Source organism: Zalophus californianus, chromosome 4, assembly GCF_009762305.2.
Source record: "Zalophus californianus isolate mZalCal1 chromosome 4, mZalCal1.pri.v2, whole genome shotgun sequence".
Taxonomy (NCBI): Eukaryota; Metazoa; Chordata; class Mammalia; order Carnivora; family Otariidae; genus Zalophus; species Zalophus californianus.
Window position 1 is genome coordinate 74,311,336 of NC_045598.1, and position 19,395 is coordinate 74,330,730.

The 19,395-nt window shown below is 35.0% G+C and overlaps 2 protein-coding genes across 2 annotated transcripts in view; one reads left to right on the forward strand and one right to left on the reverse strand.

Annotated features, from left to right (window-relative positions):
- Positions 1-19,395, forward strand: part of PKN2 (protein kinase N2) — a 137,785-nt gene that overhangs the window by 1,841 nt on the left and 116,549 nt on the right. The gene's annotated exons all lie outside the window — the stretch shown is intronic.
- Positions 15,918-16,106, reverse strand: LOC113930747 (small nuclear ribonucleoprotein G-like). The gene has a single exon (XM_035727144.1). It carries the CDS (start codon positions 16,104-16,106, stop codon positions 15,918-15,920), a length of 189 nt encoding a protein of 62 aa, XP_035583037.1.

Below are 19,395 nucleotides of genomic sequence, written 5' to 3' on the forward strand. Positions count from 1 at the left end.
TTGTATTTTATAGAAAATTGTCATAAAAGACACTCATTTTGGCACTGGACCTGAAAATATATTTTCATATGTATTAAAACACTTAGGGACTTTTAATAAGATCAATTTTGACAATAAGAAGTAAGCAAGTCAGAGAGATAACAAATTTTAAACATGACTATTTAAAAAATGGGATCAAAGTAGGGGAACACTAATCTAAAGTTAGATTTCTTTAAAAAAAAGTATAACCCCTTCCAGAAAAAGAATGATTTTTATTAAGTGTTACCTTGTAAGTTGACAAGTATACCCAGGACATTTTTCTTGGTGTGTTTGACTCCCAGTTTTAATAAAAGCTATTGCATTTGGACTTTATCATGTATATTAAATTAATTGAGAACATTATATCAGCACTTAAGAGAAATGGTGATAAAATTTGCTCACCAAGTTTATCCATCTATTCAAATCTTTTACTGTTATATTGGGTCATGGAACTAGTATATAGTAACCAAATATTTCTCAAACTTGTTCAGAGAACCAGTTTTTTAAAAAGCACCTGTGTTGTTTGAATTTGTTTAAATTGAGAAATTAATATGTAGTTCTTAATGCTTCTCTGACATAACTGATTTTAAGTATTTAAATAATTATGTAGCAAACTTTAAAACTGGTGTTTAGTAGTTAAAAACTGTTACTTTGCCCTATCTTGTCTCAGGAATACTTGAACTGAAAGTTACATGTTACAACCTACTTTTAATGAAATTGATACTTATTTTTAGAAACATTGTATATCCGGCATTTTTTTAAAAAGATTTTATTTATTTATTTATTTGAGAGGGAGAAAGAGAAAGCAAGAGCACAAGAGCAGGGGGAGGGAAAAGCAGACTCCCCGCTAAGCAGGGAGCCCCACACCATGCTTGGTCCCAGGACGCTGGAATCATGACCTGAGCCAAAAGCAGACACTTGACTGAGCCACTCAGGCGCTCCTGCATATCCAACATTTTAAAACTGTTTTTCAAATTATATTGCAAAATTTGAAATACTTTACTACTTGAGTTGGAATTGGCTTATTAATAACCTTCAGTTGTGGAAAGACAAAACAAAATCTGAAACCATAATGTTTTGCCTTGTTATTTACTGTAATATTTCTATGGAGTAATGTTTCTAACTCTTGCTAGAAATTTAGGAGGCTTATTCAACAAGGAATCACTAATAAAGTACACACAAACTTTGATGGCTAGAGGCCTCAATGTATAAGGAATGTTTGCTGTAGTAAAAATAAAAATAGGCTGTTAAAAATATAAACTTAATTGGCAGTTTCTAATTTTTATCTTTTATAACTAGTTTTATCCTGTTCTCTTTATTTTTTATTTGAAGTGGAAACCTAGTGAGATATTTCTTTCGTGGGGCCAAAGAAATTAACCACTGAGCCACCCAGGCGCCCCAAGGGCCAAAGAAATTAAAGTTTATTTTTAAGGAAACTGGATTAATGAAAACTAAAGAATCTCAAAATGAAAATATTGGCTACAACAGTAATTTGGTAGACTGCAGATTCAGATATTGAATACCATACTAATAAAGTTACCTTGTTGAGTATCAGTGATTTATATTCATCAAAATGCCTGATAAAGTATTAGGCCAGGAATCTTAAATTCCATTCTCAGCAGAATTTATTTAAGTACAGGTGACTTGCTCAAGTGGAAGGTTGAGGTAGTTAGCCTTAAATTATAGGAATTCATTTCAAGAAACATTTATTGGGTATCTACAAAATCTATCCTATATCGGAGGATATAAAGTTGAGAAGATATGACTTCACTTCTAGAAGAGAGTACAAATAACAGTTATTGAACATTTGCTATATGTCAGTTATTGTATTTGGTACTCTGTCTACCTTATTTTATAGTCCAATAAGGTGGGTGTTGTTATTTCCATTTGACAGATCAGGAAACTATGTTTAGGACTGTTAGGTAGATTGTTCATGGTTACACTGTAAATCTGAGTTTGAAATCAGATCTGGGCGTTTTCCACTATACCGTTTTTTGAGCTGCCTCAGTTCTGTGGACCTGTAAATATTTTGCATTGCAGTGTTATTGATGTGTAAACTTTCCAAAAAATTGGCCAAAAATGTAATTAACCAGAGTTAACTTTAATATAAATGTTGTACTATTTGTTAGTCTCCTCTATAACAAAGAAAAATAATTTCTGTGTTCTATTGGTAGTCTGTACTTTAGCAGTGCTTTGTTGTTGGGAATAAGGTGTAGTATTCTATAAAGAATAACAGTGCAAAATAACCTTTTGCAGGTTTTCATCATTTAAAACAATTACTGTTTCTAGTGAAAGTTGTCTAATGTTTGCTGAAATCTTTCCAGATGATTTTGCATTTCTCTGTAGTGTATCCCATAAGATAAACTTAGCTTTAAAACTTTAAGCCCATGTGTAACCAAGCTATGTGTTTGGCACTTAATAGGCACTCAATACATTGATGAGATGGTGCCCACCATTTGTCACCTACAATGAGAAATGTCTTGACTGTTCTAACAGAAGTTGATTATAGGGGCGCCTGGCTGGCTCAGTTGGTTAAGCGTCTGCCTTCGGCTCAGGTCATGATCTCAGGGTCCTGAGATCAAGCCCAGTGTCGCGCTCCCTGCTTAGAGGGAGTCTCCTTCTCCCTCTCCTCCCTTGTGCTCTCTTGCTATCTTTGTCTCTCTCGCGCACGCTCTCAAATAAATAAATCTTAAAAAAAATTGATTATAATCATTGCCCTAAGAAATTACTTTAACATTTTGAATCCCTTGTCCCAAAAATATTCCCTTGAAAAGTTCAAAAGGGATTTCTGCCCTAGTTATGTTACACCTACATACAACACAGTTATTTTACCCATTTGGTGCGAAATTAGGTGACATCTAATTTTGCAGTGATGCTGGAAAGTAGAACGTCTCTGTCGGGATGATTAAGATTTTATGGTGGGTTGAAGGAATGTAGTATGAGAACGTAAGGGTGGATTTTACAGTTCTTTTCTTTCTTTTTTTTTAATTTTTTAAAAGATTTTATTTGTTTGAGAGAGAGAGAGAAAGAGAGAAAGCATGAAAGGGTCAGAGGGAGAAGCAGACTCCCTGCTGAGCCCGGAGCCTGATGTGGGACTTATGACCTGAGCCAAAGGCAGTTGCTTAACCAACTGAGCCACCCAAGCGCCCTTCTTTTCTTTTTCAAAAGAGAGAGAGCATGAGTGGGAAGGGCAGAGGGAGAAGAGACAATCTTAAGCAGCCTCCACACTCCGCCACTCAGCACGGATCCTGACATGGGGCTTGAACCTACAACCCTGAGATCATGACCTGAGCTGAAATCAAGAGTTGGTTGCTTAACTGGCACTTAACTAAGTGCTGGCTGAGCCATCCAGGCTGCCCCTACAGTTCTTTTAAATTTTAAACATAATACATGTTCATTGTAGAAAATCTATAAATACAGGAAAGCCCAAAGAAAATAAAAAGTGCTCATAGTTCTGTTACTCAGAGATAACTGACAAAAGTTTCCAACTTATAAGTCCCAAGGCGTTTCAGTCCATTTCCTCCCTGTCCCCCCTTTTAATTGAGATATATTTGACATACAATATTGTGTAACTTGAAGGTATACAATGATTTGATTTACTGTTTTTCCTCCCTTTATCCAATTTACTAGAATTTTAAAGAAAAATGAGGTTCATAGCCTTTTAAGATAGAAGTAGCTGTAGGTTAAGAAAATTTCTTGCCACTAGTTACAGATACATGGATCTGACTGGCTTTATTGACTTTTTATATAAAAACATTTTGATTTTACGTCAGTACTTTGAGATACAGTTGAGAAGAAAAGTAAAGAGTACAGGATAGACTTAGTAATGGGCAATGATACATAGCATCAACTCTTTGAATACTAAATTGATACAATGTGGTTTTTCAGCTTAGATTTGATTATTGCTACTCTTACAGAATGCTGCATACTTTATTGAATAAGGCATGTCTTTAAATACCTTGCCAAACACCTTTTACCTAGGTAAAAGTCTGCTGAAACTAGTGTTACAAAATGATGGCTCTAAATAGATTGTTTTCTATCATCTCTAATTAGTATAATACAGATTTTTTTAGTCTTGTACAACTTCTATTCACAAATGATGGGTAGGGGGGCACCTTCTAGGCATTGTCTGTTTAACCCAGGGCTTTGTGTTTGGTTTCTTGGGCTCTTCTCTTTTTGCTTTTCAAATTTAGCCACAGATTCTTATGCCTTTTATCAGGTTATTCCTATGTGCCCCCTTTTAAACAAAAAAGAGTAGAGTGGTTGTAGAGATAAATATCACTTAAAACTTCCAGATGTGTATAAGATATTTAAATAGGATAGTTACTTCTCAGGGCGCCTCGGTGGCTCAGTGGGTTAACCGTCTAACTCTTGATTTCAGCTCATGTCACTGTCTCGGGGTCATGGGATCGAACCCTGCATCAGTCTGTGTGCTCGATGCAGTCTGCTTGTCCCTCTCCTTCTGCTTCTCTTTCTGCTCCTTTCTCGCAAGTGCTCTCTCTCTCAAATAAATAAAAGGATAGTTACTTCGGTATCATTTCCTTGTAAGATATACCCCGTTGAACAATTATCAAATGTCTGTTGTATCTCAAAAACCAGTTTTACTCTCTGAGAAGATCATATAACATTTAATGTGATTAACTTTTGATATATAGCAGTGTTCAAACTTGGCAGCAAAGTTGGAAAATTGAAAAGTAATTTAAAGCTTTAAAAAGATATTTAATATTTTGAATGGCAAAACCTACTAGTCAAAAAGCCCCTAATATCTTAGAAAAGCAGAAATAGAAAACTTTTATTTATTTTTTTTAAAGATTTTATTTATTTATTTGACGGAAAGATACACAGCGAGAGAGGGAACACAAGCAGGGGGAGTGGGAGAGGGAGAAACAGGCTTCCTGCGGAGCAGGGTGGAGCAGGGAGCCCAATGCAGGGCTTGATCCCAGGACCCTGGGATCATGACCTGAGCTGAAGGCAGACGCTTAACGACTCAGCCACCCAGTCGCCCCAGAAAACTTTTATTTTGATACATGTCTAGTTTCTATTAATTTTATCTAATAAAATTTTATTTGAAATTAGCTCTATTGTCATGTTTCATGTTTCACAATCTCACAAAAATTGTGTAATGTGTATAAATATTGTCTATTTAAAATGAACAGGAAAGCATGGGAGGAATGTATTTGATGATAATAAATACTTTAGATTTGAAAGTAAATGTTGGTGTCACGTTATGAAGATGAACTGATATATAAGAATTACATAACATATACTGTTATTAAGATCTATCTATTTTAGAAACTCAGCAGTGATTTGCTTTTTCTAATTAGTTAAAGCTTTGCTTCCCTCGCTCACAAACACCTTGATTTATTGCAAAGTTGTTACGACAGAATTTGGAATTTGTTTTAGATTATAGAAGACATACTTACATATCTAAGTATCATACATACATGTGTTAAATATCATATATTTTACACATTAATCATATTGTTTTCCCTTTCCTGTAGTTGCTACCTTGGTGATTCTCTAAGAAGGTGCTTGTTTTGCCTGTTTCAGAATTTTCGTGAACTAATTTCATTAAATTTGTTTTTTTGTTTTTTTACTTTTACTAAACCTTAAGTACACTGCATTGGATTAATTATCCATCCATCTATCACTATAATAAGCACCCATGGACCACCACTCACTCCCCACCTCCCAAAAAAACTAGGAACTTAACCTACCCCTATCTCCACCTTCTTGTCAACTAAGGTCATGATCATCTTGAGTCCTGTGTTCATTCTCTTGCTTTATTTGTATATAGCTTTGCTGGATATGTAATTTAAAAGGATATATCTTTTATTTTAGTTGTTTTTATATAATTATGTTAAATATAATCTTTCTGAACTTGATTTTTTTATTCATATCAGCGCATGTTGCTATGGTCATTTTAATTTCTGTATAATATTTCATTGAGTAAACTATCATCAACTCTTCCCCTGTTGGATGTTTGGTTATTGATTCACTCACTCTCCCTTGTTGAGCATTTAGTTACTTTTTGGTTTTTGTAATGGTGAACAATGCTATTGTGGACATTCTATGCATTTTTCCTGTTGTATACATGTAAGAGTTTTTATTAATTATATACCTAAAGGTATAATTGCTGTCTCACAGGGGAGGTGAATTCCCAACTCTAGAAGATGATGCCCAACTTCCAATATGATTGCACCAATTTATATTCATATCAGCAATAGATGAGATGAAAGATCCTTTGATTATCCATCTTCTCTGACAGTTGATACTATCTTTAATTTTTACAGATCAGAAGAGTGTAGAGTGTTATCACATTGTGGTACTGATTTGCATCTTCCAGATCATCATTGATGTAGACATTTCTTTTTATGTTTACTGGCCTTTTATAGTTCCTTATCAGTGAAATTCCTGTTCAAGTCTCTTGCCTGTTTTTCTGTTTTTCCTACTGACTTATGGGAGTTCTTTATACTCTTCATCTTAATCCTTTGTATGTCTTCTCTCAGTTTGTAATTTGTCTTTTCACTTTATTTTAGGGAGTTTGTGGGAGGGACAATTTTTAATGTTTTAAATGTTTTACCTTTTGGCAAATACTTAGAAACATTTATATCATTGTGATCAGCAAGCCTGCACTTAATATCTATTCTAGATTTGTTACAGAAAGGGTAAAGTTACACAGATTTGACCTGTGGATTCACAAACTGTCCAAATGAACAACCATAGAAAGTCATAAAATATTGTATCACTTAACATGTACCAGGCACTCAAAAGTTAGTTGATTCAATTAAAGAATGAATTTACAAGCAAAAAAGTAGTGAAAATTTTGTGTGCAAATAGTTTATGAACTGCTGATTATTTTCCATTCTGTATCTTTTCAGGGCAAACTAATTATTATTATTATTATTGCTTTAAAGAACAAACTGGATCAGTTACTTAGTTATTTGCACAGCTTGTTAATAAATGCTGGAGTTGATTAGATTTAATGCTGGATAGAAAACAAAATATTATTGCAGAATTTACTGGTATTTATAAACCTGGAATCTTGTCACTGCTGTGGTATCTTTTGGTGAAAAAAAAAACCCTTAATTTTAGTCAAATTTATCAATCTTTTCTTGTATTGTAATTGCTTTTTGTGTAAGAAATTGTTCCTTACTTTGGGTCTAATAGTTAAGTACATTTTCTACTAAGAGTTTTGGAGTTTTATTTTTTATATGTAAGTCAATACGTCTGGAGTTGATTTTTGAATACAGAGTAAAACAAAGGTTTTAAGTTATTTAATTTTTAAAATATTATGACGTATATATCAATATCTCTTATAATGTAAATTTAAAATAGAACGTTTTTCCATTTTTAAGGCAGAAACATTTCTGAATAGCCTTATTTAATTTTTGCGAGTTAGAAGTTAAGGGTATATCGTACTAGGTTATGTAATGAATTATACTTGAAGTTATCCTTACCTAAATCGTTAGTAAGTCACTTATTCCTTATAGTACCAGTTTGTGATTTTTCTTTTTTGTTATATCCCCTGAAGCCTGTGGTCAATAAGATCCTTGATTTACTTTTTGTTAACTCCCCATCATATTCCCCAGTTGAGGCTCAAACCTATATTTTCCTAAGTCCAATCTATTCCTACTCCTTTGTTCTCAACAAATTGCTCATGTAGTCACTGCCTCTACTGAGTGATACATTTATATATATATATATATATATATATATATATTATATATATATATTTAATAATGTGAATTTCCTCAACTTTTTTTCTCTCGACTTTAAAATTTCTTGGAATTTTAGGGGCGCCTGGGTGGCTCAGTCGTTAGCGTCTGCCTTCAGCTCAGGTCATGATCCCAGGGTCCTGGGATCGAGCCCCGCATCAGGCTCCCTGCTCAGCGGGAAGCCTGCTTCTCCCTCTCCCGCTCCCCCTGCTTGTGTTCCTTCTCTCGCTGTCTCTCTCTCTGTCAAATAAAATCTTTAAAAAAAAATAAAATTTCTTGGAATTTTAACCATTAGTTTTTGTTGCTGTTAATCAATTTTAAGGAAAAATTGTTTGATCTCATTGTGGCTCTAATTTCCTAGATTTCTGCTTCCTTTCCATTCTTTTGCAGTATGGGGCTTTCATTTTCCCCTGATTCTTTGCCTTAAAAAAAATTTATATCTCTCCTTTTTCTTTTTAAATACTTTTTCTTTAATACTGTTGTCCCCTCAAACTTCTTTTAATCATCACATTCCTTAAAAGAAATTTCTTTTTTTATTTTTTTTAAAGATTTTATTTATTTGTCAGAGAGAGAGAGCCACGCGAGAGTGCACAGGCAGCGGAAGTAACAGGCAGAAGGGGAAGCAGGCTGTCGGCTGAATAAGGAGCCTGAAGTGGGGCTCCATCCCAGGACCCTGGGATCATGACCTGAGCCTAAGGCAGACGCTTAACCGGCTGAGCCACTCTGGCATCCGTTTAAAAGAAATTTCTTAGTTGTGTTTATTTTCTTCCACTTATTTCTTAGCTTTTTAAAAATATTCTCTCGCAATTATTCTGTTGAAATTATCCTCATAAAAGCATCAATGACCTGCTCCTTCTAGTCCCTTGAGGCAGTTGATACTGTTTCAACTTCCTGAAACTCTTGTTTAAATTAAGCTTCCTGGCCCCTGCACAATATTGGCTACTTTTCTTTTATAACAATCTGCCTATATTTGCTACTATTGCTTTCTTTTGATAACTTCTTCCCTAGTTTAAATGTTCTGTTTCTAGCCTATTTGTCCTCTAATTTATTCTTTAGATTAACCACCAGCATTAATCAGTTTGTTTTGTCAGGATTGCATGGAATAGAAACCCATTTAAATTTGCTTAAACAAAAATTGCATTTATTGGAAGGCTACATGGACATCTCACTTTATCCAAGGTGGGATAATTAGCCATGTCCATGACTACTGGACAGGAAACTCTAGGCTTGCTTTCTTTCTAGGGCTACGTGTTCTCCTGTCTTTTCTTTAAGTCTGTATACTGATTTATATATTCTGTATACTGGTTCTTTTTCATATGGCCTGCAAATGGCACTCCCAACTTCTGAATTTCCATGAACTCTTCAAGTCTAATATCCGCAGTTAACTGACTCACTTATTCTGTGTCACAATTATAAATTCTTTTAAGTAGGCTCCACGGTCAGTGTGGATGTGCCACAATTATAAATTCTTAATGAGAAAATTTGATTGGCCCTGTATAGAACATGTACTCCTGATCTGGTCAGTTACAGCAATGGAGGGATGAAGTTCTCAGTACCGATAAGTACCAATATGGCTGCAAGGACTCTCCTATGAGTTTGGGATAGGGACTGTTCTCTAAGAAGGGAGTATAGGTTAGAAAGAGCTTCTCTGTTTAAGACCTTTTTAATAATTTTCCATGAATTTTACAATAAAATGTGTCACACCTTCCATTATCCAGTCCTTCTCAATCCTTTCAGATTTTTCTCCTTGCATATTATTCTGTCATATTAAAGTATTTGCAGTTCTTGGAACTACACTGCTTTTATATACTTATGTATCTTTGCTTTTGCTCTAACTTTAAGAATAGTGGTATTGATCATCTGCCTGAAAAGCTTTTGACATATTGGACACTCTTTAAAATTCTAAGAAAAGCATATATATTGATAGACTATATGAATATATTCATAGCCTATAATCAAAAATTTTACTTAAGATACATTTTTGATAAGTAATTTTAGTGATAGGTCATGTAGCATTTGACCCATTGGCAAATTAGCTTACTTCCCATTTTGTGGCTCATGTTACAGAATATATCATCCAATATAGGAATTGTTAAGTTATATGTGTGTCTCGCTTTTAGTGCAGGAACTAGGTCTTACTCATCTTTATGTACCTAGCACCTCGCCTGTGGCTTATGCTTGATAAATGCTTGAATAAATAAGTGACTGAGTTCGTGACTGATTCTATTACTCTTTTGCTACATCTGACTTCTCTATATTTTTAAAAGGTTATCATTCTTCCCTTTCTTGCCCATGCTAGAAATCTGCTGGCCATTTTTTTTTTAAAGATTTTATTTATTTGAGAGAGAGAAAATGAGAGAGAGAGCGAGCACGAGAGGGGGGGAGGGCCAGAGGGAGAAGCAGACTCCCTGCTGAGCAGGGAGCCGGATGTGGGACACAATCCTGGGCCTCCAGGATCATGACCTGAGCCGGAGGCAGTAGCTTAACCAACCGAGCCACCCAGGCGCCTCTGCTGGTCATTTTTGACTACTGTCTAAGCTTCTTGAGTTGATTTTTTTTTTTTTTAATTTTGTAACTTGAATTCATTCATTATTTTGCTACTATCCACGCTGGGGCCTGCATTATCATCTCGACAATACAATATCTTGATACCCCACCTCTTCAGTCTCACTTTGTTTTATTTAGATTATGTACAACTGCCAGATTCTGAAGTTGTCTCCAGCACTCAGGGACTCCTTACTGCCTGTGAGCTAGCCCTGATTCCTTAGTTTAGCACTGATGGCTGTCGTTGTAGTCCCAGAATACCTTTTAATTCTTGACTTTTTTCATGTAAGCAGCTTATTTTTCAGGCACTCCATGATTACTGTTTCCTTACATATATATTCTTGCTGTAGTCTATCTACTGGATGCTTTTTTAAGGTCCAATTCAGATTCTTTTTTTCCTTACTTACCCCTTGTCATGTATATTCTGTCCTCAAAACTTAAGTAGGATGTTTTCTATCTCATGATATTTATCATATATTGCATTGCACTGTAGTTTGTATCCCACCTCCTTTTCTCTCCTTAGTTGAGTGCTTAAAATTATTGGGAATATCTTATCGTTGTCTTTTACCCCTTAGTCCTGAGCAGAGCAACTTGTTCATAGCAGTTACTTACCAGTGTTTGTTGAATAAATAAGTCTCATGTCGGAAAATCCTCAGGTTTTACATGTATTACTTTAAACTTTTTTCTGCATTTGTTTTGGGAGCATAACTGCATTGCATCATTTTCTTTAGGTAGAGCCACTTGACAGGTAACATAATTTTAAGTTTATCACCTTCAATCATAATAATTGAGTTCCCCATCTCAGCCTGAGAATTTTCCATTGGCAGAAGGGGCTGTGTCTCAATACAACTGAAGCAAAAGTAATAAAAGTAACAAGCTTTCATTATTAAAAACATTATAACTAATTCATATTGGCTTATATCACTTAAGACAATTCTACTGAAGTAGTGCTGATATCTCCATTTTATAGGCAAGAGAGCTAAAGTTTAGAGAAGTTAAATAACACCTCCATAGTCGCATCTTAGCCTAAACCAAGATAAAAATCCAGGTCTCTGCCTTGAGAGCACGAAGTCCTCTTAACCCATATACTCTAGTTCCTCTTTCTTTTGGTGGTTTTTTTCTGTCTGCTTTTTATCCCAGTTGTGTCTCTACTCCAGTAACCACAGTGTATCTCCTGTCTGCTCAGGTCCTTACCCTGGCCCTCTACTTTGTGCAGCATCTCTCATAGCTTTCCTTGCCAGTATTTGGTTTTTCATTCAGTTTGTTCTTGATAGCTAGCTAGTTGATGTGAACGCAAATTCATGTTGAAATTTTATCTTCAAGCTTAGGTAAGATAAGTTTGAATCCACCATCTTATATTCTTGGAAATCCCAAGTCTCTTTAAGATTTCTGTTTTCCTGGGGCACCTGGGTGGCTCAGATGGTTGAACATCTGCCTTTGGCTCAGGTCATGATCCCGGGGTCCTGGAATCAAAGCCCCGCATCTGGCTCCCTGCTCAGTGGGAAGCCTGCTTCTCCCTCCCCCACTCCCCCTGCTTGTGTTCCTGCTCTTGCTATCTCTCTCTCTCTATCAAATAAATTAAAAAAAAAAATTTCTGTTTTCCTGGTGGTGGGCACTTAAGTTCTTATGGCACTCTCTGCTCCCCTGGTTTTTGTTTCTATATGTTCATTGACATGCAAATATTTAACTGGTTTCCACAAAGATACCCATATTTCTCTTAGTCCTCCCCCCCCCAGTATACTGTTTCATATCCTATAGGTGGCTCCTTTCTCCTCAGCTTCATGTCTGTTCTTCAGTCCTTTCTTCCTTATTTGCCATAGAAATTACAAATTCTTTCTCTCCCTAGGAAGAACAGTCCAGTCTCCTCAGATTCCTCCTCTCAGATAACATAGCCAAATTTCTCAGATGTTCCTCAAACAAAAGGAACTCGTGTATGTCATCGGATAAATTCTTCTTAAAAAGTAGATATACCTTTAAATGGCCAAACTTACTTCTTACTATATCAGTAGAAGTTATCTAATCTCCTATTCTCTTGGGAGCTTTGAGGAGGGGGAAGGATTCTTTTATCTGCTAATGAGTCTATATCAGTTAGAAGTACCTGTTACAATAAAGGTACTTGAGCCTATCCTTGATGCATTATCCATTTGGTTCCTGAAGAAAAGGAAATCTCTTTGAGCTTAAAAAAAATGCATTTTTTGAAGATACTCAAGCGTGTTAACCACCACTGGGTCATGGACCAGTGCTGTTCATGATGATATTTTCACATTAAGGACAATATATGCGTATGTATTCTGAATATACTGATATAAAATTGTGAATTTGTAAGTAAAGGGGTGGACTTTCCTCCATTCTGAGATTTTGCCATTTCTACTTCTCTTTACTTCCCTTCTTGATGTCAAAATGTACTGTCTCTTAGGAAATGATGAAGATAATTGATAGTAATATCTTAACTGGCAATATAATAAATCAGTAGCCTTATATGTACCTGCTCAATTTCTTTTTGGAATTTACTAATCAATAACTTCAAGGCCTAGTTAATTCACTGACTAGTCTAGTAGGTAATTCAACTTTTGGAGTCCTATAGACTTAGGTTTAAATCTCATATTTAGCACATATTAGCTGCCTGGCTTTGGTATGTGTTATTTAGCAACATGAGGCAAGTTTTCTTATAAAAATGGGGATAATTTTTGGCTCAGAAGGTTATTTAGGTTTTTTTTTTTTTTTTTTTTTAATGATGTCCATGAAGTGCCTGGCATATAGTGGATAGTAACCCTTCCCTCTCTCGGTTTACATTTTAGGATTACTTCATTTTTATTTTATTTTTTTAATACTTAAGTTGTGTGGCTGACAGACTGATTAAAGTTAGGTGTAAGACCTAGAGAGCTGATTATGCTCTCTAGGCTAATTATTTTCCTCTCTTTTCTTTCTTTGGCACCATAGAAGGAATAATGAGGATAGCTCTCAGAAAGTGTGTGTATTTCCATGGTGTCTTCATTTAAAATAACAGCACTGTGGGCGCCTGGGTGGCTCAGTCGTTAAGCGGCTGCCTTCGGCTCAGGTCATGGTCCCAGGGTCCTGGGATCGAGCCCTTCATTGGGCTCCCCACTCAGCAAGAAGCCTGCTTCTCCCTCTCCCCCTCCTGCCTCTCTGCCTACTTGTGCTCTCTCTCCCTATGTCAAATAAATAAAAAAAAAAAAAAACTTAAAATAACAGCATTGTGAGATTATGTGTGTAAGAATAAAGAAATCATAGGTTTATATATGATGAATTTCTAGGACTGAGCTTTCATTTAAGAATCTGTGGTGTGGGGGGCGCCTGGCTGGCTCAATCAGTAGAGCCTGTGACTCTTAATCTCAGGGTTGTGAGTTCAAGCGCATGTTGGGCATGGAGCTTACTTAAAATTAAAAAAAAAAAAAAATCTGTGGTGTGTTATTTGTCATGTAGAAATTATTTATTGCAAATATGGAGCTATAGAAGAATTAAGTGATTTCATGAAACTGTTTAAATTCAGATCTGTATTTTGTTCTTTCCCAGAGGCTTTTGGACTTTTTAATAAAATTTGAGCTAAGATTATATACCTGCAAAGTCCACGGTGGTCCTGCACATTTCAGCACAGAGAGATAGGTTTATGGTAATATACTTATGAATATTAATAATATCAGTTCTGTAGTTGAATATGCTTGAATTTTGTATAAATTGTAGTAAATGTCCAATTGTTCGTTGCTTATTGGTTAGCATAACTGACTTCTTTGCTATGGAAACCTTATCTTTGAACTCAAGCATCAAGGTGTTCATTTTCTTAGAAATTTTTGTTCTGGTGCATGTTTTCATTGTGTTAAACCTCACAAAACTACACAGAATCCTACAGTTAGTTTTGATGTGTCCTTTTAAGAATGGTTGAATAACCAACAGGAACCTTAAATATCAGATCTAAAGCAAAATTCTTACTTTATCAAGTCCCTAAAAGCACTAAACTAAATTTCTAATAAAAATGGGGGGGGTACCTTTCCTTTTGCTCTCTGCAGTTGGCAAGATAGTGGATAATCCTTTATTTTAGTAGAGTTTAATGGTAATTATAGAAAAGGAACTAGGGTTGGTTATAAGATACCTCATAAAAAATAGAACCATGTTGAAAAAATTTGAGAATATTACTAGTAGTAATATCACCCGATGTGAAGCATTTTTGAGTTATTAAGCACTTTCACCTGCATTATTTCTTTGGTTCTTAAAATGACCCTCTGAGTTAGGAATGGGGAGGGATTGTATGTACAGTTTTCAGGTGTTCATGTTCACTCAGCCAATGTCTGCTTTAACCTGAACCCTTCTGACTCCTATTCCTCATTTTAGTACTCTATACAATTCTAGTTTTATTAACTTTAAAGTTGTAGTTTTTTCCTTTAGTATACCTAAAAAATGGTTAATATTTTCAAAGCTATGTTAAAAGTGAGTGTGAAAAATATCTTTTTTTCCTGAGATAACAGAAAATAAATATAAAAGGGAATATGTAATTTGCCACCTAGTTGTGAGTATTCATGGGAGTATCAAAGTTCTTTGTAGTATTTTTATAGCAATAAAAATATTGTGTAGAGGTGTGATTCCAGCAGAAGTAGTGTAACTTCTGGAGAGTTTATCATGGTTTAAAAGTGTGTATAAGATTTAAAAAATCACTTAAAGAAGCTGTTACTGATGTAGTTGAATGATGTTTTCTATATTTATAAATTATATATAAACTGAGAGGCCAATCATGTTACCCACAAAATAGGCTTGTGAAGTGAGTGTTTGATATGCATGAGATATTTTAGTGAACTGGAAAAATACTCATGTTTTATATCTTTTACAGGAATACTGTATTTCTGATGTTAAAATTTAGTCTGCACTTATTTCTCATTTATGTCTGTGCGAGTAAAGATCTTAAAAATAAAAAAGTTTCTTGAAAAGCTTAAGAATAAACTTTGTTTTACAAGTCCTTTCCACTTGAGCATCTAGCAGCTTCCTAAAATATTTTGCTGTAATACATTAACACTTAGTGATCATAACATTTGGGTGTAAATATATCAGATAAATTTATATGGAAAAGGGTGGTCTCTTTTATTTTTGTGTTGTACTTTAATTTTATCTTTCTTTCTTGTGTATGAGTTATTTCTTATTAATGGTGATATTGTCATCCCTACCCTAGTTTTTCCTTGCTATGCTCTTTGTGACCTGAGAGTTGTACTTTATCATGCCTTTTCACTAAAATAGTCTTCTAAAGAAGTTGATTGTTGGACACAATCAACAAATAATACATATCTGGGTTTTGTTTTTCTTATTGCTCAATGTGTGACTTACTCAAGGCCAGCTCTGTTGACAGTCCCTAAAACCAAATTAAACCAAACAACAAACACCAAGCACTCTACAATTCTGCTTTGGCTTTACTTTGTCTAGCCTTGTGACTTCTTTTTTTTTTTTTTTTTTTTTGACTATTATAAAAGTTTATTTAACAAAAAAGTTCAATATGAAAATGCACACGACCTGATTTTTATATTGTAGTAAAACAGGTACTATGGAGGGGACATGTGGAAGCAGTTGATTTCTTCTGATGAACACACCCATTGTTTATACTCTCTCCAAGGCTTCTAACATGATGATCCTATTTCCTCATATTACCACCATTCCAATATTGTTCTGTTGCCCACTAGTTGCCATCTCCACACATTCATCTATCACAAGATTCATAAATGGATCGAACCCCTGCAATATTCCTTGGACATGTCTGCCACCATTTAATTTCAGTGACAATTTCTTGTCCATAAATTTTTTCAACTCGGGAGGGTGAGCTTTGCTCATGGTGTCTACTCGGCGAGCTCAAAGATGCCTCCCGCCTTGTGACTTCTTAAAAGAGCTCCAATATACTCTGTCCAGCTTGAGCCTGTAGAATTGAAATGCTCAGCTCTCAGTTAATGGTGTGGTAATGTAGTACAACTTGATTCACTGGGGGGTTCCTGTACATTTTTCTCAGCAAATCTAACGTTTCCTTTGAGAAACACTTTCTTTCCTTTATTGGTGACTTTATAGTTCCATTTAGCTGTTCTGTCAGAAGTATTTATTTGGTCAAATTGTGATGCTTAATTTTTTTTTTTTGGTTGTGATAAAATACACGTAACATTTACCATCTTAACCATTTGAAGTGTGCAGTTTTATGGCATTAAGTACATTCATCATATTGTGCAACTGTCACCACCATCTATCTCCAGAATTCTTTTTATCTTAGCTGAAACTCTGGTCCCATTAAACATTAACATTCCATTATCCCATTCCCCAGGTCCTGGCAAATACTATTTTACTTTTTGTTTCCATGCATTTGACATGTAAGTGGAGTCAATCAGTAAATGTCCTTTTATGACTTGCCCATTTCACTTAGCATAATGTCTTCAAAGTTCAGCCATGTTGTAACTTGTCAGAATTTCCTTCCTTCTTTAAGCCTGAATAATATTCCACTGTATGTATATACCACATTTCTTTTATACCACATCAACCCATCCATCAGTGGATACTTGGGTTGCTTCCTTTTTTTTTTTTTAATATTTTATTTATTTATTTGACATAGAGACAGAGTGAGCACAAGCAGGGGGAGTGGCAGGCAGAGGCAGAGGGAGAAGCAGGATCCCCACAGAGAAGGGGGAGCCCGATGCGGGACTTGATCCCAGGACTCTGGGATCATGACCTGAGCCGAAGGCAGTCGCTTAACCAACTGAGCCACCCAGGCGCCCTGGGTTGCTTCCTTGTGATGCTTTCCTTTTAATAAGTATAGCATTGTTGGAGGTTATTATACCTAGTCATGATCATTTGGTAGTCTGTAACTGTGTCGTTGAGTACTGTAGCCACTAGCCACATGTAGCTATTAAAATTTAAATTAATTAAATATAAATAGAATTTAAAATTTAATTCTTCAGTCACACTGGCCACATCTTAAGTGCTTAATAGCTGCATGTGGCTAGCGGTTGCCATATTGTACAGCAATGATACATAGAATATTTCGACCATTGCAGAAGTTCTCTTAAACAGCCATGGTAATGGATGCAAAGGTCTATTTTAATACCTTGAATTTAGAGAAGACAGAGAAGTCCCTTGTGGATTATAGAAATATTTTTATTCACATTTGAATAAGGAAATTTATTCTGTTTAGCAAATAATTATGTCTGTTTAAAGACATTTTTTGCAGTGAGCTCAGAGGTTTTTGTTCACACTCTGGAATGTGTTAAAAATACTTTGCACTGGATGAATTTTAAATAAACTGGTTTTTCAAGTGAAGTTAATTGGTAATCCATGTATTAGAAGTTTATATTAAAAATATGTAAACTGTCATGTATGTGTACATACTAAAGATTTACAGAAAAATAGTTTGAATTTAAAGTCCTGTTTTGTATCCATCATTCTCTTAGGGGGATGTGTGTTAAATTACATTCTTTTTCTAGGACTTGAAGTTTAATTGATCTCAGGTGTAGAAGACAGCAAATGATTAGTAATGATTTGTCTAGTTTCTGCCTATTGATATCTTAAAACAGCTTATCCTAGAAATTCTGTTTTCTCTTTAAATTTAATTTTTTTTTTTGTTGAGCTATAATTGACATAGAACATTGTGTTAGTTTTAGGTGTACAACATAATGATGTGCATATATTGAGAAATGATTACCACAGTAAGTTTAGTTAACCTCATCAACACATAGTAACAAATCTGTTTTTCCTGTGATGAGAACTTTTAAGATCTATTCTCTTAGCTACTTTCAAATATTTCAAATATATATAGTACTATTAACTGGAAATTCTGTATTCTTAAGCATTTTTACTGTCACTGAGATTAGATGAAGTTTTTTTTTTTTTTTTTTTTGTTATTTTTTGCCAACAATCTCAAATGACATCTTTAGGGAACTGGAGGAGCATGTTGTGCATGTGTGTGTAGCATTCCCTTTATCACTCTGGATTGTATGTTTTTATTTTTTTTTTTTAAGATTTTATTTATTTGAGAGAGAGAATGAGAGAGAGCACAAGAGGGAAGAGGGTCGGAGGGAGAAGCAGACTCCCTGCTGAGCAGGGAGCCCGATGTGGGACTCGATCCCGGGACTCCAGGATCATGACCTGAGCCAAACGCAGTCGCTTAACCAACTGAGCCACCCAGGCGCCCTGTATGTTTTTATTAATACCAGTTTGTTGACCTATCTTTTAAAATTTTTAAAAGATATCAGAAGATATTTTTAGATGTTTGAAACAGTTTTTGAACCTGCTGGCTATGTTTAGAATTATTTTAACTTGGTAAAAATTGCTTGAGCTTGAGAATGCATTTAAATCTAGCATTTTTTAGGTAATTAAAAACTAATAAATCCTTGAGTATATATTTGGAAGAGGTTAAGATAAAAGAATAAAATCTTTATTTCTGAGAGTGATCATTTATGTATTTCTTATCAAAAGTAAATAGGAAATTAATCTAATCATTTTTGAAAATCTGATGAATTTTTCTGTATCAAAACTTACGACTGTTACTACATTAATTTAAAAACATTTTCTTTTTTTTTAAGATTTTATTTGTTTATTTGAGAGAGAGAGAGAATGAGAGATAGAAAGCACGAGAGGGAAGAGGGTCAGAGGGAGAAGCCGACTCCCTGCTGAGCAGGAAGCCCGATGTGGGACTTGATCCCAGGACTCCAGGATCATGACCTGAGCCAAAGGCAGTTGCTTAACCAACTGAGCCACCCAGGCACCCTAAAAACATTTTCAATTAGAACTAATACTAAGGAATAAAAAATTAGGCTGTTTGTTCTGATCTTGTGGAAAGAAAGGAGTGGTACTGATAACTCTGAAATAGGTATCTTTTTAGGCTTAATTACTGGAGTTGAGCTAAGGGAGGATACCAATTCATACTTCAGCTCTTTTGAAAACAGAAACTTTTGTTTTTCTGTTAGTAATTTGGCTTACAACAGTTACAATTAAAGAGTTGGTATAATAAGTGGCTGAAGCTGAGGAAGTAGGTAATTTCTTAAATCTAGTGTCAGTAGATACCATAAAAAAACCCTTCAATAACCAAGAGAGTAAGATAGATTTAAATGAAAGGGAAATTGTTATCTGACTGTAGATATTCTTT

Coding starts and splice junctions, on each gene's coding strand:
- LOC113930747 (XM_035727144.1), bottom strand. CDS start 16,106: ATGAGCAAAGCTCACCCTCCCGAGTTGAAAAAATTTATGGACAAGAAA.